Source organism: Bos indicus, chromosome 10 (genome assembly GCF_029378745.1).
Source record: "Bos indicus isolate NIAB-ARS_2022 breed Sahiwal x Tharparkar chromosome 10, NIAB-ARS_B.indTharparkar_mat_pri_1.0, whole genome shotgun sequence".
In the NCBI taxonomy this organism is placed as follows: domain Eukaryota; kingdom Metazoa; phylum Chordata; class Mammalia; order Artiodactyla; family Bovidae; genus Bos; species Bos indicus.
The window spans coordinates 73,881,547-73,909,350 of record NC_091769.1 but is presented as its reverse complement, the minus strand read 5'-3'; the positions used below and the strand labels follow the sequence as shown (position 1 = coordinate 73,909,350).

The 27,804-nt window shown below is 39.7% G+C and overlaps 1 protein-coding gene across 1 annotated transcript in view; it reads right to left on the bottom strand.

Annotated features, from left to right (window-relative positions):
- SYT16 (synaptotagmin 16) overlaps positions 1–27,804 on the bottom strand; it is a 308,143-nt gene that overhangs the window by 134,813 nt on the left and 145,526 nt on the right. The window contains exon 2 of the mRNA XM_070797699.1: positions 19,305–19,484. Coding sequence (XP_070653800.1) covers positions 19,305–19,484 — 180 coding nt within the window. The remainder of the gene's footprint in view (positions 1–19,304; positions 19,485–27,804) is intronic.

Genomic DNA, 27,804 nt, shown 5'->3' with positions numbered 1-27,804 from the left:
TCAGATCAGATCAGTCACTCAGTCATGTCTGACTCTTTGCAACCCCATGAATCGCAGCATGCTAGGCCACCCTGTCCATCACCAACTCCCGGAGTTCACTCAGACTCATGTCCATTGAGTCAGTGATGCCATCCAGCCATCTCATCCTCTGTCGTCCCCTTCTCCTCTTGCCCCCAATCCCTCCCAGCATCAGAGTCTTTTCCAATGAGTCAACTCTTCGCATGAGGTGGCCAAAGTACTGGAGTTTCAGCTTTAGCATCATTCTTTCCAAAGAAATCCCAGGGCTGATCTCCTTCAGAATAGACTAGTTGGATCTCCTTGCAGTCCAAGGGACTCTCAAGAGTCTTCTCCAATACCACAGTTCAAAACCATCAATTCTTCGGCACTCAGCCTTCTTTACAGTCCAACTCTCACATCCATACATGACCACAGGAAAAACCACAGCCTTAACTAGACGAACATTTGTTGACAAAGTAATGTCTCTGCTTTTGAATATGCTATCTAGGTTGGTCATAACTTTCCTTCCAAGGAGTAAGCGTCTTTTAATTTCATGGCTGAAGTCACCATCTGTAGTGATTTTGGAGCCCAGAAAAATAAAGTCTGACACTGTTTCCACTGTTTACCCATCTATTTCCCATGAAGTGCTGGGACCGGATGCCATGATCTTCGTTTTCTGAATGTTGAGCTTTAAGCCAACTTTTTCATTCTCCACTTTCACTTTCATCAAGAGGCTTTTGAGTTCCTCTTCACTTTCTGCCATAAGGGTGGTATCATCTGCATATCTGAGGTTATTGATATTTCTCCCAGCAATCTTGATTCCAGCTTGTGTTTCTTCCAGTCCAGCGTTTCTCATGATGTACTCTGCATATAAGTTAAATAAACAGGGTGACAATATACAGCCTTGACGTACTCCTTTTCCGATTTGGAACCAGTCTGTTGTTCCATGTCCAGAACCCCATGAATAGTATAAAAAGGCAAAATGATAGGATACTGAAAGAGAAACTCCCCAGGTCAGTAGGTGCCCAATATGCTACTGGAGATCAGTGGAGAAATAACTCCAGAAAGAATGAAGGGATGGAGCCAAAGCAAAAAGAATACCCAGCTGTGGATGTGACTGGTGATAGAAGCAAGGTCTGATGCTGTAAAGAGCAATATTGCATAGGAACCTGGAATGTCAGGTCCATGAATCAAGGCAAATTGGAAGTGGTCAAACAGGACATGGCAAGAGTGAATGTCGACATTCTAGGGATCAGCGAACTGAAATGGACTGGAATGGGTGAATTTAACTCAGATGACCATTATATCTACTACTGTGGGCAGGAATCCCTCAGAAGACATGAAGTGGCCATCACGGTCAACAAAAGAATCCGAAATGCAGTACTTGGATGCAATCTCAAAAATGACAGAATGATCTCTGTTCGTTACCAAGGCAAACCATTCAATATCACAGTAATCCAAATCTATGCCCCAACTGGTAACGCTGAAGAAGCTGAAGTCAAACGGTTCTATGAAGACCTACAAGACCTTTTAGAACTAACACCCAAAAAAGATGTCCTTTTCATTATAGGGAACTGGAATGCAAAAGTAGGAAGTCAAGAAACACCTGGAGTAAAAGGCAAATTTGGCCTTGGAATACGGAATGAAGCAGGGCAAAGACTAATAGAGTTTTGCCAAGAAAATGCACTGATCATAAAAAACACCCTCTTCCAACAACACAAGAGAAGACTCTATACATGGACATCACCAGATGGTCAACACCAAAATCAGATTGATTATATTCTTTGCAGCCAAAGATGGAGAAGCTCTATACAGTCAGCAAAAAGAAGACCAGGAGCTGACTGTGGCTCAGACCATGAACTCCTTATTGTCAAATTCAGACTTAAATTGAAGAAAGTAGGGAAAACCACTAGACCATTCAGGTATGACCTAAATCAAATCCCTTATGATTATACAGTGGAAGTGAGAAATAGATTTAAGGGCCTAGATTTGATAGAGAGAGTACCTTGTGAACTATGGAATGAGGTTCGTGACATTGTACAGGAGACAGGGATCAAGACCATCCCCATGGAAAAGAAATGCAAAAAAGCAAAATGGCTGTCCAGGGAGGCCTTACAAATAGCTGTGAAAAGAAGAGAAGTGAAAAGCAAAGGAGAAAAGGAAAGATATAAACATCTGAATGCAGAGTGGCACATATTAACTGGCCCCAAATAAAGGAGATTCTAAAATCTCAATTAACATCCATAGCACAAAAGAATGTAATTAGAAGGTAATGTAATGAAATTGAGGAAAGCAAAATGCAGGCACAATTAACAGGAATTACTCTCAGACCACTCAGGTAAATCTCAGGATATTTACCAGGTTGTTGATTTTTGTTCCAATAGAGGAGATAGAAACATCATTCATATCATTTGAAAATGCACTAGACTCAAAGATAGGAAAAAACTATGGAACTAAGATAATTGCAGCCCTCTAGAGATAAATTAAGCAGTACTGTAATTATCAGCAATCATTTAGTGTTTGTTAAATTTTTTTCATTAATTATAGAAATAAATCAGCTTGATGAAAATTTGTTTTAAATAAGAGGGAAATAATGTATAAGTCCCCCACCTAAACCCACCTCTTGTTATTTTTGTGTATTTCTTCCATAATTTTTCTTTGCAATTTGCATGAATGGTAATCACAATACATAGCAACCTAATAGTTCACTTATCTCATCTTTTATCTAGACTTCACCAAGGCCTACTCATTCTTTCATCTCTTGAATCTATCTACCTGCCTTCACCCCTCTGCACAAGTAATACCCAAATCCAAGTCACCATTATTTCCCACCTAAACCACTTCAACAGCCTCTGAAATGAATCTCTACATTCTCTCCTACCGACCCCTCAAAAAAATATCCTCCTCAAGATTTAGAAGGCTATGGATGGTTTGACTTCTTTTCTTTAATCACTCTCTATTTGCTGTCTATGTTTTAGCATCTCACCACCTCCTTTCAGCATCTTATTTCACCAGGCTCTTCCCCACTGGCTGAGAAAGCTCTCTTCTCTCTAGGTCTCTCCTGTCCCCCAAAACCCATTCATCTCCTTTCAGGACTTAACTTATACTTTGCTCTTCAGAATGCTTTGCTTGACAACCAAATCTCATAATCCAGACCCAAATGTGTCCCCCCAAAATACTCTCTTCTAGTATCTCTTTCTTCTTCTTCTTCTTAACACATTATAATTGTAGCTTATTGATGACTTATGTAATTATTTCTTTTAACGGTGTCTTCCTCACTAAACTAGAAGCTCCATGAAATCAGGTACTGTTAATTTTTCTTTGCCCTTTTGTCAGCATCCAGTTGAGTCACTACCATAGAATAGGCAATCTATAATTTTGGATATCTGAATACACACACAGACAGTATTATATCATATTTCATTCATTTAACATTTTAAGGCCTTCTGTATATTTTCATCGTGTTTTGTGGTTACCATTTTTAATGATTTAACATTTAAAAATTAAATTTTCCATTAAAACCTGAATAACTTTTCCCAAATTCGAATCTATGAAAATACTTGTTTTAAAAACAATATGCAATCCTTTACATCTCATAAAAAATATATCCAGTATAGTCCATCAGAATATAGTTAAATTATATTAATCCAGACATCATAAATTTTACATTTATAAAAACTTTGACCAAAGTGAAGGTAAAGCTTACTTCTGCATTTTCTATTGAAGTAAAATTGAAAACAAAACTAGCTAAATAAGATTATCATCAGCAGCACCCTCATCATCAAAATATTTCAGGGGACTATTTACCTTACAGTTCTTTTTTTTCATTAAGAGGTAAGGAGAAGGGTCTAAAAGGTTTTATTTTCCAATCAGGTCCCAGTAATGCTCATGCTGCTGGTCTTTGACACCTCAAACAGCAAAGTTTTACTGAGGGATGACTTACATGTCATAAAATTCACCTTTCTAAACACATCCATTCTAATTATAAACAGATCAATACTTTTTAGTAAATTTATTGAATTGTGCAACGATCATTATAACCCAACGTTGCTGCTGCTACTGCTAAGTCGCTTCAGTCGTGTCCGACTCTGTGCGACCCCATAGACGGCAGCCCACCAGGCTTCCCCGTCCCTGGGATTCTCCAGGCAAGAACACTGGAGTGGGTTGCCATTTCTTTCTCCAATGCATGAATGTGAAAAGTGAAAGTGAAGTTGCTCAGTCGTGTCCGACTCTAGCGACCCCTTGGACTGCAGCCTACCAGGCTCCTCCGTCCATGGGACTTTCCAGGCAAAAGTACTGGAGTGGGGTGCCATTGCCTTCTTTAGAATGTCTTTATTACCCCAGTAAGATTTCTAATGACCATTTACAGTTACTCCCCATTCCCACCTCCAGTCCCAGGCAACGACTAATCTACTTTCCATCTTTATAATTTGCCTTTTCTGGGCATTCCATATAAATGGAATCACACAATAAAGAAAAAGATTATGAGAGACAATTGAAATAACACTAAAATAGACATGTGGCACCATCAGCCAGTTCCACTTCTGCAACTACTTATGATCTTGGGAAAGATGTTTAATTCCCTAGACACCCATTTCCTTATCTGAAAAATGATAGAGTTGCACTTGGAAAGTTGTCACTATTCCTTGCAGAGAATATTCTAAATCAGGAGTTTGGGGAGCTCTCCTTAGCCACCCTCTGTTGGACTTTGTACTCCAACACACATGAAATTCATTTTGCTTCAAACATAGCTATGATACAGACATCACAAATTCAAGAATTTAGCAACCATCTCAAGCATATAGAAGGCATTCATTTTCTGAATTAAACTGAACTGAATTTGGTTGCCTCCACAAGCTAGGTTTCCTTAATCCTGTAAGATCTGGGAATTTTTTTTTTATAAACTCTAATCTATTTGTAAAATGTTGAATAAATAAACTTTTTCCTAAAGATTATTTTCTCATTTTTTCAGAATCTCAAAAGGACTCTTTTTAATTTTAATCTTTTTAATTGAAGGATAATTTCTTTACAGAATTGTGTTGGTTTCTGCAAAACATCAACATGAATTAGCCACAGGTGTACATATGTCCCCTCTTTCTTGAACCTCTCTCCCACCTTCCTCCCCATCCCGCCCCTCTAGGTTGTTACAGAGCCCCAGTTTGAGTTCTCAAAGGGGCTCTTTTACCCACTGTCACTTCTATAAATAGCACAGGCTTGTGAGGTTAGTCTGTCTCTGAAAGATACTCAGCAATCAAAATTACACAAATTTTAATCTGGTTCACACCATGTCTGTGAGGAGGGAAATAGGAATCTTTCATCTAATGAGATTTTCATGTATAGCCAGAAAACCATTCCAACACAAATTATTAATCCATTGCACATGTTCCTGCTAGGTCCTGGAACATGGCCTCACATTCTTGTTTATACTTGCCCCCTTCTGTCTATGAATGAACACAGCAATACTCTTAGGTTGGAACTCTCAACCTAAATCAATGCTAACAAATGTTCAATATTTTCCTTATGTTTCCCTTTCCTTTGTTTACAAAAGCTACAAACTAAACAGGTAGTAAAATTGCTTATTTTAAAATGATGATTGCTACACATTTTATCTCCTTCATTAGTGGTTACCAAAACAAGGTCTCCAGGGGTCCTTAATGACTTGGCTCTTAGAATAGTAATGTTAATAACACGACAATGTCAATACTTCTGTGTCTGGCAAACATTAATAATCAGATCCCCCTGGGATCCCATCAAAAGCAGCAGCCTTAATGGGATCTTTGTGGCTTCAAACATAAGTAGGTTGGGTGGGTGGTACATGATGTCTCTCAGGTCTGCCCAGCCACAGTGGCCCCAATCAAAGAACATTTGAAAACGTCCTTTTTACATTTACCATTGCACTGGCAGGGAATTTCACATAAGAAATGGGAGCATATTTTCCAAGCATGATAGTGAATTCAAACATTCTTAACTAATTATACATACAAATGTGACCTATTTTATAACATTATATATAGCTATACAAATACAAATTGTATCTATTCGGTTAGACCTAAATAATAGTTATTTTTCTAATTTAAGCCAACAATGCCTGTATTTTACTTTTTACTTCTCTTTCTTGTTTAATACTTCCAATTTCTCACTAAAAGATATGAAAGTTTACTTACTGAAGAATAACAAATACCCCTTCAGACTTCTGTTAACACAGCTCAGTTCAACTAGCATTTACTACCATAATGAATGGGATCCTACTTTCTAGTAGTAAAATACTACCTTTCATTCCAAAAATCATCCTAGTATGAGTCCTTCAATAGAACAGTTAATGGAAAGAAAAATCCTCCAACTGATATGGAAAATGACATTTCACACTGGTGTCCTATTTCTAAACAGAGTCCCACATAAAATACACATTTAGGGTTAGTTTCAGATTTGGTTGGGGGGATGGGAATTCAAAATGGAACTCACGCTAAAATGTTCTTAAAATTAATACCTGTTGGGCCTTTGACTGTAAAGCCTACCCGTGGGTAAAACAAACATTTAAAAGGACTCTGACATCCTTCCAACACAGAATAGTGAGCTACAAAGTACATCTTTAATAAGCATTACTTGTTTAGGGGCAGAAGAGTGATGGAAAGATTTGGGAAGATCAAAGACCAACTTAAAAAACAACAAAAAAAGGTTTTCTGCTTAAGAGTCCCAGTAAGACACAGCGCTTCATCATACTTTCCATAATGTGCCTTATAATGCATGATTTGTATTTTGCTTCAAGATAATTTTAAAAGAAACATTCAAAGAGTTAATGCCCTAATGGTAAGGTTTTCTCCATCACCCTCTTTCTCATCAAGTGACCCACACTATTGTGGAATGACGATTATAAATTACCATTCTGTGGTTAATATTCACTAGGGGAAATAAAAGCAAAAATCAGTTTTTAAGCAGATAGCAGTGACATTCTATAAAAATGACATAATTGTTCCTAAATAATAAGAACTGCTTTGAGGATCCAGAGAATAGAAAGTAAGACAATAAGATTCAAAATGTTTTTGGAATCCCTAAATTAATACATTTCAAATAGTACCCATCACCTTGTCATTAAACCTCAACATTAAACCCTGAATAATATAAGCTCGCAATTATGTGAGATTTTGTGAATAAGGCATTTGCTCCCGTAAGTGGGTTTTAGAGGAATGTGGATATTTTGATGGAACTATATAACCATAGACATGCCCTTCCTTTTACCTTAATCTGTCAGACTGAGAAAAATCATGAGATTTTTAAAGCTGGTACTCCAATAACTAGTTTAGAACTGACAACTCAAATAGCTAGCTAAACATACGCTCATAGACACCCACTTCAATGCAGAAACAGTGACCTGTGCTACTGACTATTCTACACAAATGATGATCCTTTGTCTTGCCGCCTACTCATCAACTGATTTTTTTTAAGGCATGTGTCTCTTTAAAGTATAATGACCCTTGCTGACAAGAGAAGCATACAACCCAGGATCCTCTGATAAATCTAACTCATAGCATGATGGACCTCTGAAGGATATCACAGTGAAATCATTTGTTGGTGATGATAACATTCTTTAGCACATGCAGACCAACATATGAGTGTTAAACTTACAAGTAATTTCCTCATCTATAAGTGAAAATGACATGTGCATCTTCAATACATCAAAACCCCTCAAAACTACCCACAAAGTTGGTGAGACAGTTTCACTAGCTCCAGCAAAAGATGTGTGTTTAAGGCCTTCTCAGATTATCCAGGGAGCCCATGCTGGAGGAGTAAAGAAAGACTTTCAACTCACCAAACAATCAGCAATTGCTTCTATCTAAACTATCAAGGTTCACTGAGGTTTACCCAGAAGTCAGTCATAACATTTCATAGTATGGCTATTCCAAATACAAAAAGGCTCAGAGTTTCTGCCAAAAATTGACTCGGGACTGTATACAGTATAGACACACACACACACACACACACACACACACACACACACACACACCCCACACACACACACACACCCCACACACACTATAGTCATTGGGAAGGTGAAAAATCATGAAGGGAATTATCTGCAGCTTTTGAAATAGTGATGTGTGTTTTGGGAGTTCTCAAACTTAGGTGTTAAACATTTCCACAGCAGCTTGTACCTACAGAGAGCTTCAGATTTATTTTTATTAATATCCGAGCATCACAGAAGCAGCTCAAATGCCACAAGAAGAATCTGTTTCTAAGGTAACTCACTAGGCACCCTCACATAAATAGCTTGGAAAATAGAGCTGCTCATTCTCTGACTGTAAAGTGCCCAGATCTGTTGAAGGACTTTTAGTATCTTCCCAACCTTCAACCTAATGTCTCCCATCACCAGCAATCAGCTAGCTGTGTAACATGGTCATTTGCTGGGTTAAATTCTTGAGCGAGGGACAATAACCCATCATCTAAATTGCAAGAAAATAAACAGCAAAGGATGGAAAATTTAAAGAGACAGATCTATTCCCTCTTGGGCAAGGAAAACAAGGAAATAGAAACAATAGGATGTAATTTAGAAACAAAATGTCTTTGTTAATAAATGCTGAAACTGGGTGATGGGTACCTGGGCTTCATTATACTATTCTCTATTTTCCTATAAGTTAGAAAGTGTCCATAACAAAAAGATATTTTTTTAAGTGAGTATCTCTTCGCAGCCTCCCTACCATAATACACTGAAGGAAACAGGGATTCAAAGATATTAAGTAAGCTCCACTGATGGTTAATTTTATATGCCAACTTGGCTGGACCACAGTGCCCAGATCTTTGATCAATATTACTCTGGATATTTCTGTGAGGGTGTTTTTTGTGCAGGAGATTAACAATTAAAATGGTGAACTTGTGTAAAGCAGATTTCCTTTCATAAAATGCATGGGCCAGACCTGATCAGCTGAAGACCTTAACAGAGAGTGACCTCCCCTGAGCAAGAAGGAAAGTCGCCAGTAGATGACCTTCAGACATCAAATGCAACATTTGCTTTTTCCTGGGTCTCTAGTGTATCAACCTGCCCTGCAGATTTGGACATGCTAGCCTCTGTAAGATAATAAGCTAATTCCTAAAAAAAATAAAAGAAAAACAAAAACAGAACCAATATAATGTATTTGTGTGTTTATCTCTCTCCACCCAACAATGAGCAAGATGTGTTCTACCACATCTAAGGTCAGTCTCTCCATCCTGTCAATTAGTCTTTATTTTAGGCCCTTATAGCATTTATAATAATTTATAATTATTTTATTTGCTTTTGCACTTTCAGTTTTGTCTTTCTGTCATTATCCAAAAGTGGAATTTCCAAGAGAGTGGGGACTATATCTCTTTTTATCATTTTTTTTCCAGGATTTAGAAACTGAGTAACATAACATTGATTCTTAATAAATAATGAGTGAATAGATGAGTGAATATTCTCAAACCAGTAACTTTTCAACTGCATTCTTTGGAATTTTTACCATCAAACAAGGTTCAATCAGTCCTACTTTGATGGGTTTGTTAAGAGCATTCTCGCTCATTTGTGTCTTAAGTCACCAAAACAAGTAACTAGACACCACAATGAATATTAACAAGGCTTATTCTGGTGTTTAAACTCTTAAGCTCCTTACAGCTTTTCATCTCAGGTATAAGTTGAAACATATGAAACTTCCAACCTACAAAAACAGTAATTTCAAAAGGTTCGACCTAATATAACACATACTTAGAAAAAATATGAAATAGCATAGCACAAATGAAAGCATTAAGATAGGAAGAAAAGATACTTTTCAATTTAGACTGTTAACCAGTGGACTTCCCCCTCTAGGCATTATTCTCCAGGTTGGGTCTTTTTTTGCATAAGCCTCATTGGGGAATGGTGACAAGAAGAAAAGAGGGGCTATTCCATTTATTCTACTATTTAAGGACAAAAAAGTACAATGAGGGGAGATGATGGGAGGGGTTGAAGGTTTCAACTTAAAAATAGCTAATTCATAATTTTAAAACAAACTGTTGTGCAATCCAAAAGTTTATAAATTGTATCAAAAGCATTTCAGTAGTATTGACAGGTTTTAATCATCCTATTGGAAAAAGGAGGGAGGGGCATATTTAGCCTTTTCTTGATGCCAACAAAGGTCCATCTAGTCAAGGCTATGGTTTTTCCAGGGGTCATATATGGATGTGAGAGTTGGACTATAAAGAAAGCTGAGCACCAATGAACTGATGCTTTTGAACTGTGGTGTTAGAGAAGACTCTTGAGAGTCCCTTGGACTGCAAGGAGATCCAACAAGTCCATCCTAAAGGAGATAAGTCCTGGGTGTTCATTGGAAGGACTGATGCTGAAGCTGAAACTCCAATACTTTGTCCACCTGATGCCAAGAGCTGATTCATTTGAAAAGACACTGATGCTGGGAAAGATTGAGGGCAAGAGGAGAAGGGGACGATAGAGGATGAGATGGTTGGATGGCATCATTGACTCAATGGACATGGGTTTGGGTGGACTCTGGGTATTGGTGATGGACAGGGAGGTCTGGCATGCTGCGGTTCATGGTGTCACAAAGAGTTGGACACAACTGAGCCACTGAACTGACTGACTGATTCTAAAATACTTGATTCATTTAAAATTCATCTGATCAGTCCAAACCCAAAACCACCCCCACAGACCTGCAGGCAAAGAAAACACAACTTTAAAGACAGCAAACAAAACCTCCCAGAAAAGAGAATGAATTGTATTGCTTTTATATTATCCTTTAAAACACCTTTTTCAATGTATACTTTATTCATCAATCATACTAAACATGAAGTACAAAGAAACCAACACTGTTTATTTACAACTGCAGGATGGGTACTTGGGTAAATGTCCTTCTCTATCTTAAGAAGCTAATAATGATAATGATGATGAAACTATCCATATCCAATATCAATACCCTTTATATATATATTTACATCTGTTTCAGATCCTGATTCATACCATCTGTAAAATTTGTCATTGCTCTTTCTTACTTGGGCATAAAAGGAAAATGGAATATAGGCACAATCATTCAGAAAACAATGGAAAGTTACAAAGATGGACAGCCAAATTCTTCTGTCTGGGTCCAATTTACTAAAATTTTGTAAACTCAGAATCTTGAGTATAAATTACAGATGGTTATAATTTGACAACTTTGAATAATCTTATAGACACTTTTTCTAAATACTTTTTCCTTTTTTAAAATCCCTGTGCAGAAGTCATCTGCTAAGAGTGCCATGGTATACATAGGGTGAGAGGGGAAGCATCGTAAAGGAAGAGCTTGCCTGCTGACCAAGGTAGAACTGAAATAAACCACTCAGGGAGAGAAATAGGTGGGGAACCACCAGATGGATACTTTGTGGGCAGAAGTAAATGTGAATTGGGCCAGCATTAACATTGCTCAAACTCTATCCTTTCCAACTTGAAAGGGGATGTTAGCAATGAACACACCCCTTCCATCCATGGCACTCCACTGCAGCCATACCTTTAAATTACTTGGTATTCTTTCTAAACCTGTAAAGTTTGCCTCATCACTGTCACTCCCTATTCTGATATAATTAGTTTGCAGTGGGATTTGATCACTGGTTGTTTTGAAAAGCCTCCCAGGATTGAGACTCAGTGTAGTTCAACTGGGCTCACAGCTGGGAAGCACTCTGTCTGCTGATTATAGTCTATACCAAAAATATCTGACCAGCTTTTGTTATCTCTCTTTGTAAGAATCATTCTAACCCAGAAGGAGAATGTGAAATACCACTGTTAAAGGAAAATGGAGAAAGAAAAAATTTCTATTCAATTCTTCATCCACTCTCTAATGCTAAATGGTGGTCCCTAAAAAGATATGTCCATGTTCTAGTCCCTGAAACCTCAAATGGTGGAAGGATATTTGCAGGTGTGACTATGTTAAGGATCTTGAGATCTTCCTAGATTATCAGGGTGAGACCTAAATCCAGTGACAAGTGGCAGAGAGAAGACACACACAGGAGGTAATGTGAAGATGGAAGCAGAGACGGGCATGATGCAGGCACAAGCCCAAGAATGCCAAGGATGATTGGCAGCCACTTGAAGCTGGGAGACAGTGTGGACACCTTGATTTCAAACCTCTGGTCCCCAGAACTGTGTGGAAAATCAATTTATGTTCTTTTAAGACACCAAGTTTGTGATAATTTGTGTGGCAGCCACAGGAAACCAAACCATCCTCCAAATCCTCCCTTTCCCCTACTTTCTCCCATCCCAGAAGTTCAAAAGCATGAAAGAGTGGCTTGCATTGAGAAGAACAGGTGGGCAAAAGAGCAGTGCAATTAAGACCCTAGCCTCTGACATTAGTCAGTTTTTGGATATGAGTCTCCACTTTGCTACTTAATACCTTGGAAAACAATTCATCTCTCAAAGCCTCTGTTGCCTCATCTATAACATGGAGATTTTAATAGTATCTACTTACTGAATTATGCTGTAGAAAGGTTGTACATGAACATACTCTGACCTAAATGCAGAACTGAAACCAAAAGTATCTGACAACCACAGCCATCATGACCCAAGCAGAAAACGGTGGGGCTGATAGGAGCTCCTGCTAGACCAGGAGTTAACCATCCCATTGAAAGTGAAGGGATGGGAGTAGTCTTGAGGAGGAACTGACCTCCTCAAGGTCAGTTGGGCTTTCCAACCAACTGGTAGGTAGGGAGACACTGTCACATGTGAACCACCTCACTCCCGAGCTCCAGCTGACACAGCTGACTGCTGAGCCCTGGCTGAGCACCAGCTTTGCTTAAATGTACAAAAGCTGTCAACACCCTGTCTGGGTTTCCCAGGTGGCACTAGTGGTAAAAAAAAAAAAAAAACCATCTGCCATTACAGGAGACATAAGAGGTGCAGGTTCAACCCCTGGGTCAGAAAGATCCCCTGGAAGAGGTCATGGCAACCCACTCCAGTATTCTTGCCTGGAAAATCCCATGGACAGAGGAGCCTGGTGGGCTACAGTCCATAGTGTCACAAAGAGTTGGACCCAGCTGAAGCAACTGAGCATGTAGATATATGCTGTCTCATGGGGCTCTTGTCTCTGTCACTCCCACGCTCTCCCATGCTCTGTGGTGAGACACTAAACTTCAACTTACTTCCTCAAAGTCAGTCAGTCAGTTTCGTTTGGGATCAATAATCAGTTTGGGGGATTTGCACTCCCACTCCATGCTCTTGTTCATCAGAGAGCAATGGGCACAGATGTGTGCTCATTTACTATGATGTGGTATTCCTCCCTGCTGGCTCCCCTGACCCGCAGAGGAGTGTCAGCCTCTGCCTCTACAGCCTTCCCAGGGAAGGCTGTGTACCTGCAGTACCTCCTAGGATCCTTCCAGGCAAGACAGGTACATAATTTGAAGACCCAGTGCACAAATGGAAGGATCTTTGGTTCAAAAACCATTAAGAATTTCAAGAGGGCAACAGCAGAGCACTAACCCGAGAGAAGCGTCCCTTTCCGGCATGGGGCCCTGTGCAACTGCACAGTTTATGTGCCCATGAATCCAGTCCTGGCTCCAGGAGGCCTCAGGTGCTGTGCTCCACAGCCTCTGAAACAGGCCACCTCACCACAAGGTGCAATTACTCCCTAGCAGGAAGACAGTGACTCTTAGACCTCTACTGTCTTCTCCCCAGAGGGTCATGCAGAAACTCCTAAACTCTATGTGACATGAGCTACTCAATGAGGAACTGTGCTAGAAATCTTCTCCAGGTCTCTTTCCTCGCATCCCCACCAGTATGTTCCACCTCTGCAGCAGCCACGCTGGGCCCACGGGGGACCCGTGAGAGGCAGTCTCCAGCCACCCTCCACAAGGGGACACACATGGCGCTCTGCTTTTCGTCGCTTCCTTGGGCCGTGTTGGACTCCGATCTCACTACGGCCATGGCAGGTGGCCCCACACCCGCCACCCTTTTCAGGATCCAGGCAACTTTCAAGCCCTCCAAATCTCTTTTCCTGTATCCATCCAAGCCATGGGCTGCCCTTCCCAGTGGTGGAAAGCCTTTCTTCTTCTCTTCCCTGCCTGGGAGGAACCACCCTCCTATACATCCTCCATCCTGTGCTTCTGGAAATTAAGCTCTCTGCTCCAACTTCTAAATGTTGCCTTTGATACATAAAGAAAGCTTTGGAGGGAAAAACAAACAAAACAAAATCTTATCTCTCTTTCAAAGCTAAGATTCTTTAAAAACTATTATTTCACCATGGGATTTTTATTTTTAATCAACTTTTATCTCAACACTGAACATTTCCACCAATTAAAAATGAATAAAATTTTTAAAAAACACTGAACAATGGCTTCTTTGTGACAACCCATATCTACCCCCCCAAAGCAATCACTACCAATAAATAACACAAGTACTTTGCATTAATAAGTCTAATAATCCATGTAACAGATTTAGCAAGTGTATGAATAGTAAATGCTAAATAAATGATAGCCATCAATTATCATCATCTAATTATTATTATTACCTATGTTATTAGGAAGAAACTGTTTCAGTTCTTTATCCCTTACCTATATTTAAGATAAATGATATGTGAAAATCCATTGAATTTTGAAAAAAATATATAGCCTAAAAGGCATTTTTGTGGAGTAAATTATTTTGTACAATGGGTTCAGAAAATAAACTGTCATGTCTGCTTCTCTAATATTATCACAGAAACAAAAAAAATTATTTTATTTTTCAGAACCTCACACATATATTAGATTATAATGATTAGGTTGCTAATATCCAGCCATTTTTTGATCTATAAAAATGGAAATTTCATATGGTTCAACCTCAAAGTAAGATGGCCTTGTTGGTTTTTAATCATTTTCATTAAGTCTCCTCCATTCATAGACTGAGACCTAGAGAAGAAATTGCTATGGTAACCCCAAGGATCAAATAGGACTGCATTATAGCGATGGGGAGAAACCTAGCCCAGACTCATAAATTTGCAAGTGAGGACTTAAGCCCCAGAGAAGTGAAGTGAACCTCCCAAAATACCACAGCCAATTAGTGGCAAAACTAAGCTCTGGCTGTCTTCACTGTGTTCCTTTCTACCATACCAGGCTGCCTTCCTCCCTTCCTAACATTTGTCAAAATATGTTAAGAACATCCCATCTTCACTGAGAAGTCAGGGCTCTGCGGATGATAATTAAGGCAGACATCAAAAGTTAGATAAAATCTGGGCTAGAGGCACATTTTTCAAAGACTCTTGATCAATAATAATTAAACTTTCAAAGGAGAAATGTCAAAATGAAGGTGTTTGTTTCTTCGTTGTAATTTGTAGATTCTCCTGATTAAACTATTTTTAAAGCTCCCTTCAGTTGATCCCACTCTCAGTGTTGCTTGAGCTAACAGCTTCTGGTTCATGCTTTATTGTTATTATTTCAATATTATCTTCGACTTATTTGCAAGTATAATTCATAATTGTCTCTAAATTACTCAGATAACATGTCAAACAAGACAAAAGAAAATAATCTTAAATAGCTCTAACCTTAGTTCTTTGTACTAATTAAAGTCTGAAAAGGAGAAAACATCACCAACTTTAATCTCCCAATTTAAGTAATGAATACAATGTGTTCATGTGTGATGTCACTCCTAGAATCCACTACTGCGACTGGAATTGTGTTAATACTACACAACTATGGTTAAAGTTATATTAGGTCTTTTACCATAGGCATCATGCTGGTATCTTTACAAAATTAATTCACATAATCGAGACCAACCCTGTAAGGGGTGTGTTGATGACCCCGATATACAGATAAGGAAAACATTTAGAATGGTTCCATAATTTGCCTCGGTCATACAACTAGTGAGAGTGAGTTGCTGAAAGAGGAAAGAATCACTATGAACCGTAACTCCATATCACCTCGTGACCAAGCAGAAGTTTCACCTATGTCCCAGCTGAGACAATAGTGCTAAAGCATTTGTAAGTCCAAGATTTCACATGAAAACTTCTATTTTAAATATTCCACTCTATTTTCCACTCTATTTTCAGAAGACAAGCCAGATGTCCCAAGTGGAGTTCAAAAACTAAGGCTACTGAAACAGTAGGAATGCCAAATCAACTGTCAGAACTACACTTTACACCCCTTCCATTATTCTCCCCTATGGTAATTTTAAGAGACATCGCACACTCTTTGATACTGTGTTGGGGGCCAGAGTGAGGCACTCGGCCCGTGGCAAAGGTCATGAGGAAGGAGACTTGACATACTCAAAGGCGGGATCGAGCCTCAGGAGTCCCCCTGGAAATCCTCGAGCATCTACCCCCATAACCAGAGCCTGCCTACTTTACTACTTTGTGCTCTCACCTACACCTCTGACTTTACGGGGGGCTGTCCCCCACCACCTCTTTTGGAGAAGGAGTTAACTTAGAGCTCCAGTTAATAAAAACTCCTGGGTGTGACAGGAGTGTTTCAACCTACAAACTCCTCTGAAGGTTCTCTAGCCTGCCTGACAGGCTTGTCTGGCCACATGTGATTGCTCACAGCCTCCCAACCATGAGAGGCACGAGATGCTTTAAACCTTCTAAAAACAGGTTCCTTAGAAAAGTTAGAAAACTATTAGTATAAGTATAGTGGGCTGATTAGAAATCGTATTGGTGAAGAGTTTTTCATTTGTTGAGCCAATGTTTGTTGCTAAGTCTCCACATCCCCTGCCCTTATACACATTAATGAATATATAAAAGAAATAAGTATTAACCTTTGATATAAATCACGTTAGACCTTAGGCTAAGTAAATTCTTTCCTTAACTAAAACCCACTATACCCTCACCCTATAAGAATGTACCTTTATTTGGGTGGCATCTGTTTTAAGAATAATCACCCCTGGAGAAATAAGTGTCCTGGTTGACTGACCGCTGTCACAAGGAGAGGGTCATAAATTGTCAGCAGGCCCCCTGGCCAGAAGATGATGTAACATCCCTAAGACCTCTGTATACATTTGTATGAAGCACCTGACTTTGATAAAAGTCAGGACTGCTGACCCCGCATGACTTTTGCAAAACATCTCAGTGTATAAAAGTAGACCATGGAAAATAAAGAATTGGGATCAGTTTCTCGAAATACTGGTCTCCCTATGTCGCTCTCTCTCTCAAACTCTGGCTGAGTCTCCATCTGGAGCGTGGAACCCGCCATGCTTACTAATTATGCCTGGGCTTCTAAGATCCGACCGGGAAGGCCTCAGTGTCTCCTCTCCTTTGGGAGAATGGAAGGATGCCTGCGGCCTACGTAAGTGGTGCAAGCTTCTTGTCTTGAAGTTTTATTGGTCTCCCGCGTAAACCAAGCTACTCAGCCTCTTTTCTCCACTGAATTTTCCTACTGAGCTATCCTCATTCTATTACTCTTTACATCTCTAATTAATATCTAATTGAAGCTATTGTATCCTGATCCTCGCCGTCGCCGTCCCCGCTTCAAACTCCCTGGATCAGCCGGGGCTGGCCCCCGGCAATACTGTTTCCTTAAAAAGTGGAACTTAACCCCCCTTCCCCTGAAGATAGACTGTACTTAGTAAACGACCAGAATGTGGTGAAGGAGGTATTGAATGACCTTCCTAGACTAGGTCATTAAAAAACTGACTTCCTCTTGCTCTCCTTTCTTGGATCTTTCACTCTGGGGGAAGCCAGCTGCCATGTGAAAAATACATTCAAGCAGCTCTGTGGAGGGTTCACATAGCAACTAAAGCCTTCTGCCTGGAAGTGAGGTCATCAGCCCCAATCAAGCCTTTAGATGACTGCAGCTGACATTCTAATTGCAGCATCATGAAAAACCCTGATCTGTAATAAGCACTCAACTAAGCTAACCCCATATTCATCAACTTTGAAAACTGTGAGATAATAAATATTTGTTGTGGGGTAAAGACTCTGATGCTGGGAGGGATTGGGGGCAGGAGGAAAAGGGGACGACAGAGGATGAGATGGCTGGATGGCATCATGGACTCGATGGACGTGAGTTTGAGTGAACTCCGGGAGTTGGTGACGGACAGGGAGGCCTGGCGTGCTGCGGTTCATGGGGTTGCAAAGAGTCAGACACGACTGAGCAACTGAACTGAACTGAACTGAATTTGTTAAAGCAATAGGTAATTAATACATGACAGCAAAGTGAAAGTGTTAGCTGTTCAGTCATGTCCAACTCTTTGCAACTCCAGGGACTGTATCCCACCAGGATCCTCTGTCTATGAAATTCCCTAGGCAAGAAAACCACAGTGGGCTGCCATTTCCTCCCCCAGAGGATCTTCCTGATTCAGGGATCAAACCCAGTCTCTTACATTGCAGGTGTATTCTTTACCATCTGAGCCATCAGGGAAGCCCCATATTCATCAATTTGAAACTGTAAGATAATAAATATTTTTGTGGGGGGTAATTTGTTAAAGTAATAGATAATTAATACATATTTATTCCTAAATTATGCCTTTTATTATAACAAAGTGAACAAGTTAAACCATATCTACATAAGGTACCATATCAATAAATCAAATATTGTCCAGGCTGTGGGATAGCTAAGGGCTATTTTCCTCAAGGCCTTGCCCCAGCTCAAAAACCTAATGTAAGACTGTCCCTCCACCAGTTCTGTCATGCCCCACCCATGGGCCATGGAGGGCAAGAGAGAGAATCAGACTAACAATTTTTTTTAAAGCCAAGTGGTTACCTATAAAATAAGAGCACTATCTTTAAACGTCCAGCTTTTGTGTGATTATAATCACTTTGTGATAACATCCTGTATCACAAAGTTCTATCCTTCAGTAATTGAAAATAGAATATGTTCTTTAAGAGCTGGAAGCCAATTATTTCTTTTAGTGTGTTATTTTCCCCATTAAATTGAAGGAAGGAAGTTAGTAAATGGTGTAGTAGATTCAATGAACTTAAAATCTCCCTTTAGAAAAATGACTGTTGCCATACGGTGGGGAATGGCCCTAAGCACTGAAAATCTCAGAAACATCAAACCAAAGTGAAGGGTCAATATCATTCCAAAATAATGAAACCAAAACACATCAAGGCTCTTGTCAATCAAAATCCTTTTTTTTTTTTTTTTTCCTTTTCCTTCAAGCATTAATCAGAGGGAAACTCAACACAGACATCTAAAAAGCTAAGAAGACGGGAAGCGGTGGTCAGCCTTTTCCCATCTGCTCTTTGGACCCTAAAGAGAGCATTACTTTCCTAAAGCTAATGTATTCTTTGGTAATGTCCATTCATCATGCCACCACAGCAGCTGCTAAACTGCTCATGTGTGATTTCTTAATGGGGTCCATCCAGGAACAGTGACATTCCTTCCCTGACCAAAACCACAGCCAATGCCAAGCTCAGGAGACTGCGAAGCATAATGCTTACCTGGCCCTTCGCAGATTCCAGTCTTGTCTTTAGAGTGCTTTCTCTTCCCGCGTTGCTCCAGGCATGGAAGGCCTCCTGTGGTCTCGAAACTCAGCTTCTTGTTGATGAAGAGGAAGAGGACAACCAGAAGAACAAGAAAGACCCCAGCTGCAGACAAGAAGCCGATGGCCTCGGGAGGGACTAGCAAGAGAACACAAAGGAAAAAATATCACCAAGTGAACCACCTTTTAGTTCTAACAACTGATCAAAGTTATCTGGAATCTTCACAATTATTAGAATGCCAGATACTCTACAAGTCCTGACCTGCTGGCATCCCAGAACTGTGTACAGGGGAAAGGAAAAGGACTATTGCCAGGTGCATCAAGCTAGGCTGGTTCCTAGATGACAGACCTCCATTCCTTCACACATGTGGCTTCTTCTGCCTATAATATAACTCCTCTAGCCCCTATCCTTTGCTTAATATTCAACATCAAGCATGCAAGCTATTAGATATCAGTCAAATGGGTTGAGCTTGAAATGGCTGACCAGTGTTATAAAAGCAAGTCTTTTAAAAATACAACTGCCTAAAACTTAGAAAAACTAATTACACAAGACAAAGTTGCAGACATACATCCATCAAATTAGCAATTGGAGGAAAGTCATTTCCTGGATATGGTTTTTCTAATTCAAATAAGCAACACATGAGGGTGATGATTACCAACAGTGACAAGAAAATTCCTAATCTGTGCATCCATATTATAAATTAGAATTATATTTTGAAAGCTAATATTTTAGACTATTAGAAGATAAATTTCCATCTTCCCCTGTCCCTTCCTCATCAAAAAATTCCTTAGCTTTAAATGACTCTGTGCTCCCCAGGTCCATAGTCCCAGCTATTGAGTTCAGCTGTGAGGTACATAGAACAGAAAGGTCAGAGCTAGTTTCAGGTTGAGAAAAGACTCCTTCAAAGAAATGTCATTTGAGTAAAGACAACATTTCATAAAGAAATCCAAAAATCAAGTTGTATAAAGGAATCAATCACAAAGCAGGTGTCAGGAAGAGTTATTCAAGGCAGTTGGGTATATGTGAAAGCTTATGAAAATGACTCTCCTGAGAGTAGTTTTAATCCTTGAGCAGGTTTAATATGTGGATTAATAATATGAAGAGATAATATCCAGGTTGTGCTACCTTCCAGATAAAGAGAGAGAGGATGAATCAAACCAGTCCCAACTCCTATGAAAAGAAAATAAATGGCACTGCCTCACTAAATCAATTTAGTGGCAAGCCAGAGAAAGAACAAACAAGACAAAAATAGCGTTGTAATCTGCAAAACGATAATAGTGCCTGCTGATCAAAACCAACATATATTGTGAATTTAAAAAGTATGCATGCATTGATTATTCCCTCTGCCTCTAGAGGTAACACAGGTAGCAACGTTTACTGGCATAGGTTCAGCAGTCACACCTCCTGGGAAGAAATCACAATCTGCCACTTATTATCTGTGTGGCCTTGAGCAAATTATTTAACCTCTCTGTGCTTCAGTTTTCTAAGTAATAAAAGAAGACAATAAATATAAAACACATGGAAAATAACCTGTATGGCACCTAGCACATAGACAGTTCTCAAAAAGGAACTAACATCTTCCTCAGTAGCATCATTATCGGCTTTGCAGACCTTTTAAAGTACCTAGGGGCAATCAAATATGAGATGGATGTGTTGCTTTGTACACAGGCTGTGCTCCACACCCCTTTCCCTCTCTTGCATTAATTATCCCAGAGGGATGGGGAAGGGATAAAGTAGGAGCCTGAGAATAGCAGCTACAAACTACTACATATAAAATAGATTAAAAAACAAGGTCCTATTGTATAGCACCAGGAACTATATTCAATAACCTATAATAAACCATAATGGAAAATGATATGAAAAAAGAATATGTCTGTATATTTTTGCTTAATCATTTTGCTGTACACCTGAAACTAACACTGTAAATCAACTACACTTAAAATCATCTCTATCTCCCCCCTCCCACCAATTCTTGTATTTTCAACTACTTCCCTTAGTAGATACCATATTGTTTTCACCTGCATTAAAAATTCACTGTGTGTCTCCCATCCTTAAGAGCCCTTCCTCGCCACCATATGCTCTCTTCAACCATAGCCCTGCTTTTTCCTAGTCACAACTGACCATCTTCAGAGTACCCTACATTCACCTCCACTTTCTTACCTCCAAAGCCTCTAGGATCCTTTACCCAGATTCCCACTGATCTCCAGGTACCCAGCCTTACCCACCACAAATCCCTTTTCCACATAGCAGCCCGACTGATCCTTCTGAAATAAGTCTGATTTGTTCAATTGCCCCACTAAAGCCCTCTGCAGTGGGTTTAATTGTGACCCCCAAAAGAGACATCCACTCTGAATCTCAGAATGTGACATTATTTAAAACAAAAGGGCTTTGCAATGTAATTAGGGTAGGATCTTCAGATGAAATTATCCAGGATCAGGGTGGGCCCTAAATACAGTGGTAAGTATCCCTAAAAGACACTGAAAAGGAGAAAACACAGAGAGAAGATGACCATGTGAAGACGGGAGAAAAGATTGAAGTTATGAAGCCAACTGAGGAATGCCAAGGCTTGCCAGCAGCCACCAAGAACTAGGAGAGAGCCCTGGAAGAGGTACTCTCTCAGAGATTCCTGAGGAATCAATTTTGCTGATATCCTAATTTTGGACTTCTGGCCTCCAAAACTGTGAGAGAACAAATTTGTTGTCTTAAGCTGTCAAGCATTTGGTAATATGTCATGTTAACCCTCAGAAACTAATTTACCCTCCAACAGCTTCCCATCACCCATAGGACAAAACTTGAACTCCTCATCTTGGTTTGCGAGACTTTTCATGACCTAGCTGCTGTTTCTAGCCTTTATCACTCATCACTCCCCAGCATCAAACTCTTTGTTGCCATCATATTCATCTATTTCTGGTTGCCCAAACATAGCTCACCTCCAGACCTTTGGAGAGACTATTTCAAATCCATGGAATGACTGTGCACTCTCTACTGTCTAACACTGATACTAGACTTCCTCTGAAAGCCTTTTTTGTTCCTCTTGACCAGGCTGGATGCTTCTACTATGAGTTTCCACCCACTGAGACTTCAATAGATTTTTCAAGTGTTTTCAAATGTTAAATTTTCAACTTCATAAGAACAAGGACTTTGCCTCAGTTACCCGATGTGCTCTCAGCAGCTAGCCTAGGAGATGCATGATACATATTTGATGCTTAAATAAATATTTAATTCTTCTGTGCTATGACATGTTGATACATGGAAAGAAAATATATGCCTCAAGTAGGTCAGTAACACTAACAACATAAGATATGATTTATATCAGATCCAGGCTTGGGTTCATCTATTGTCTATAATGCCATTCATTAGTGAAACTAAATCTTGATTTTTTAATACACTTTATTTTTCCATTATAAAACAACATGATGCATATTACATAAAATCTACAAAATATAGAAAAAGACGATGACAACCACAGTTAAGATTTTATGTACTTCCTTCCAGTCATTTTGATATTTGGGCAAATACTAATTGTCTGTATTGATTTTACCTTTACTGTCTTGTAAAAAAATTTTCTAGATAAAAACTTCTATTTATTTTTTAGAGACTTAAAAAATGATTCATGCATTTAGTAAAATATTTTTAAAATATTGGAAAATGTTTTTTAAAGATCATATTGCAACTCACCACCTATCATTTTTTTCTCTTATATTTTCTTAACTGTTTTTACCAACATTGAGATACTATCTTATATCAATGCATTTAATATAAAAATATTCACAAATTCCAGATTGAAGACAATATATAAGGAGTTTTGATATAAATCTCCAAAGATGAAAGAAAGAATTGGGAGAAAGCTCTTGTATTATTCAAAATAACTCTGCTTTTTGTAGATGAAAGTATTTTTGTTAGGAATCATTCTTGTAGCAGTGACTAAACTATGGGTAGGTACAAAATTCCTAGGTAGCTACCAAAATGTTTCTCTCCTCAAAACTATCTAGACATCAGTGCATTAACTTTTAATGTTTAATGTGTCATAAATGAAAGTGACACTACAGCTACCTTTTGCTACTGTACGGGCAACAGAATTTTTTGGTCTAGAATCTTTTCAATACAAAATTTTAATTTAATTTTCCTTTTAATACCAAAAATTATCGGAATGTGACTTTTTATGGAATCTTTTGTTGATTTTCCCTAGAACCTCGTCTTTTCAGCAGCATATCCATGACTTTTTTAAAGCTTGGAAGAATTTTCTTCAATGATGTCTGATAATTTGTGCCAATTGTTAGTGTTTCTGTCTTAAACGAGGGAACTATTTCTTTAGTTACCAATTTTTAGGGTTTTTTTTCTTCTGTATCCTAGCAGATCTCAAGTATGGCCTACACTTTTCCTTTAACTAAATAGGTGAAAGTGTGCTGCAACCTACTTCACTACTGTAAACGCTGTATATCTGAGTCAGTGGCAGACAGTGGAAGATAGTCTTTTGAGTTGAATGGTGAAGAACACTAGGAATAAGCACAAATGTAGCTAAAGCAGAGGAAAACTTAGTTCAAGGAGTGTGGTTATTTCATGAGACTTCATATTCCCCTCAGAATGTATCAATTTTAATTTCATCTTTTTCTGTGTATTTATGGGTACTTAATTGGAAGTCTGAAGAGGTGCCTGAAAGACTGGGAGCCAAATGCTACATTAAACTATAGTTTAGTGTGTGTATCTGGTTGGCCAAAAAATTTGTTCAAGTTTTTTTTATATCTTATGAAAAACTTGATCAAAATTTTTGGCCAGCCTAATACTTTCTACATGAGTAGAGTTATCAAGGAAATGACTGAGAAGTTAGCAGTGACCTCAGACTTGTAAGAACTGCTTAACCAGGGTTGCAGACAAACTAACCTCTCTAAAAATTGTTTAAAATTACAAATATAACCTAGCAATTCCACTTCTAGGTATATATCCAATGGAATTGAAAATACACACATTCACAAAAAGAAATCCTGTGAATGAGAGTGCATAGCATTATTCATAATAGCCAAAAAAGTGGAAATAGACCAAGTGTCCAGGCCCTGATTAATAAAATGTGGCATATCCATACAATGGAATATTGTTCCACCAAAAAATGAAGTACTGATACATGCTACAGTATGGATGAAACTTAAAAAAACTACACTAAGTGAAAAACATCTGACAAAAGGCCACGTAATTGTGTAATTGATCCCACTTGTATTAAATGTCTAATGGACAAGTCCAAGGTGACAGAAGGTATATGAATTGTTTCCAGAAGCTAGCAGGATAGTGGGAGGAATAGGGAGAAATGAGGAGTAACTGCAAATGGGTATGGGTTTTGTTTTGTTTTTTGAGGTAATGAAATTATTCTGAAATGAGATGGTTCTGATGCTTGTGCAATTTTGTGAATATACTAAAACCAGCGAACAGTACACTTTAAGAGGTGTGAATTTTATGGAATATGAATTTCATCTCAAAAAGATGTTTCAATTCCAGTCTTTTAGTAAAGACTGGGAAGAAACATGAGAAACATGAGTTTTCTGAGATTTGGCTTGGAAGTGATTTTCTTCATGTTTAAACATTGTATAATTTTATTATTCAGAATTTAGAATTAAAAATAAAGTCTGAATATTGTAGAGCATGGGAATTGTATCAGCAGAGCTCTAGCATCAATGTGTAACACCGAACACAGCAAGCCAACAGTTCTATTGGTCAAAGCCAGAGAGTTTGATGCCGCTGAGTTTGAATCTAAACAAAATAAGGGATTTTGGCAGGAAAGTCTAAAGTCATCTTGCATTCCATATATACAAATGCTATGATGAAGAACAAGCATTCCATGTATCATTTGCTGTAGATGACAAGGGCACATATGTCAAGAAACTTCACTGCCATCTGCAGAGTAACTCATCTAATTATTCCAGTAATTACTAAATTGGAAATCAGATGGCTGTGAAGTTCGGTCACATAGTTCATATTGAAAACTTCCTCAAAGTTAAATATACCTCTCAGGTTCCACTGGAGAGCCCCACCTGTTGGTTCACAAGCAGTGGCTCAAGGAGAATACAGAGCATGCAAAGATATGAACAAAGAGGCCTCTGCATGTCACATGGTCTATGGATGTTTGTACATTTCATTCCACAGTTGTTTAAAAGGTTTAAAAAAAAAAAAAAAAAAGGCTAGACAATTGCAGCCATCTGACTCACAAGTACTAGATATAACATAAGAGGAACCTGAAATTTTACTTAACAAAATGCTAAGGCAGGGAAATCAGAAATAACTGAGTGATGATAACAGAAATAATTAAAGAGTAAAGTTGTAATTTCTCAGGAATAGACTTTCTTGGCACTGCTCTGAAGATTGTAAGGAATCTCATTTAAAAAAAAAGAGGAAAGCCTGAAGTAAATCTAAAACTCTACTCACTTAAACACCTCTACCATCCTTGAGTAGCCATCAACCTGACAGTCCTATTTTCCATCGCACCATTTTGATTTCATTTATCCCTTTAAAAAGCAGCATTGGAAGAGAACAAGATGGCAGAGGAGTAGGTGGACGTGGACTCTCCACAGATACCTCAGGAATACACCTTCAGACCTGACCAGCGGAAAAGAATATACAGAACCACGCAAAACTCGGTAGGAGAAAGGAAGTAGGGAGAAAAACAAGAGTGTTAGAAGGGCTGGACCTGCCCTCAGCAGGTGGGGGAACTGAAGCAGGGATCTGATCTCCACATCGGGGCAACTGGAGGAGACTCTGATAGGGCCATAACTCCTGGGACAGAGCAGTCTGTGACCCTGCACACTTTGCACTGTGCCATCTTCACATTCAACTCTCACGAAGGCAGAGCTGCCACAGGAAAAAGAAATCTTGTCTCTATGTGCTCAGGGTCACTTCAGTCATGTCCACCTCTTTGCGACCCTGTAGAAGTCTGAGTCAGAGGAGAAACATTTAAGGCTGAGAGTCAAACAGCTGATCTTTGGCAGCCTAAATAGAATGAGACTCAGACAGTCCTTGCCACAGCCATACTTACCCCGGACAGGGATGTATATCCCCTGGAAGGTGCAGCAGCTGGAGCTGGAGTTTAGGGATCATGGAGCAATCCCAGGGTAAGGGCTGCTGTTGACTGTGGAGAGACTGATGGAATGTGAGGGAGGAGACTGTGGTGGGAAATGCCTGTGGAAGAAAGCCAGGCAGCCATGGAAGCAAGGCGATACTACTGAGCCACGTGTAGGGCGGTGGAGCCATCACCATAGCCTCTCTCCCCACACACCAGCATCAGCAGCTGAACTGAGGCAGGCCCATCAAATGCCTGACATACTGAACTACAGAGTAGAACCCCAACCAGGGGGGCCTTCTATGTGCCTGACGCACCAAACAACAGAGAAGGACCCCATGCAAGGGAGCCCTCTAAGTGCCTGAACAGCGGAGCTATGGACAAAGACTGGCCAAAGAGGCCTTCTGACCACCAGCTACAAGAGGCTTGGAAAATACTGGGACAAAGCAGTCTGTGACCCTGCACACTTTGTACTGCACCATCTTCACATTCAACTCTCATGAAGGCAGAGCTGCCACAGGAAAAAGAAATCTTGTGTCTATGTGCACAGGGTCACTTCAGTCATGTCCAACTCTTTGCGACCCTGTAGACTGTGGCCTGCCAGGCTTCTCAGTCAGGGGGTTTCTCCAGGCAAGAATACTGGAATGTATCGGCCAATACTGGTTGCCATACTCTTTTACTACTACTACTACTACTACTACTACTACTAAGTTGCTTCAGTCATGTCCGACTCTGTGTGACCCCACAGATGGCAGCACACCAGGCTCCACCGTCCCTGGGATTTTCCAGGCAAGAACACTGGAGTGGGTTGCCATTTCCTTCTCTAGTGCATGAAAGTGAAAAGTGAAAGTGAAGTCGCTCAGTCTTGTCCGACTCTTCAGGACCCCATGGACTACAGCCTACCAGGCTCCTCTATCCATGGGATTTTCCAGGCAAGGGTACTGGAGTGGGTTAGAGCACTATATTTCCTGCTGCCCTAGCTGCCAACTCCCCTGAGTGCCTAGTGCTGCCAGAACCCCTGCGACCCAACCAGCTACACCACTTCCACACCTGGCCCTCACAGGGGCAAACCCAAGTCCTCCAGGGCAGCCTCAGAAGCAATCCCTGGTGGACGACCCAAATGCAAAGGTGAAAATAAAATCACAACTGAAACCCAGGGGCAGTGTGGCTAAGGAAGAAAACTCAAAAACTTCCCACCAGCTGTACAAGCTGCAGATTAAATCCACACGATCAACGAGGCAGACCCTGTGTCTATAGCACATTGAGAGCTCCTACAAAAGAAGACGCACTAGTTTAGATAGCTGTGGACATTGGAGGCAAGAAGCACAGGAGTAGGACCAAATTAGAATCTGAGCTGCCCCCACAACAGGTCCAGAGATGAGCACAGTGTTGGAGGGCATCCTAGGGAGGTGAGGT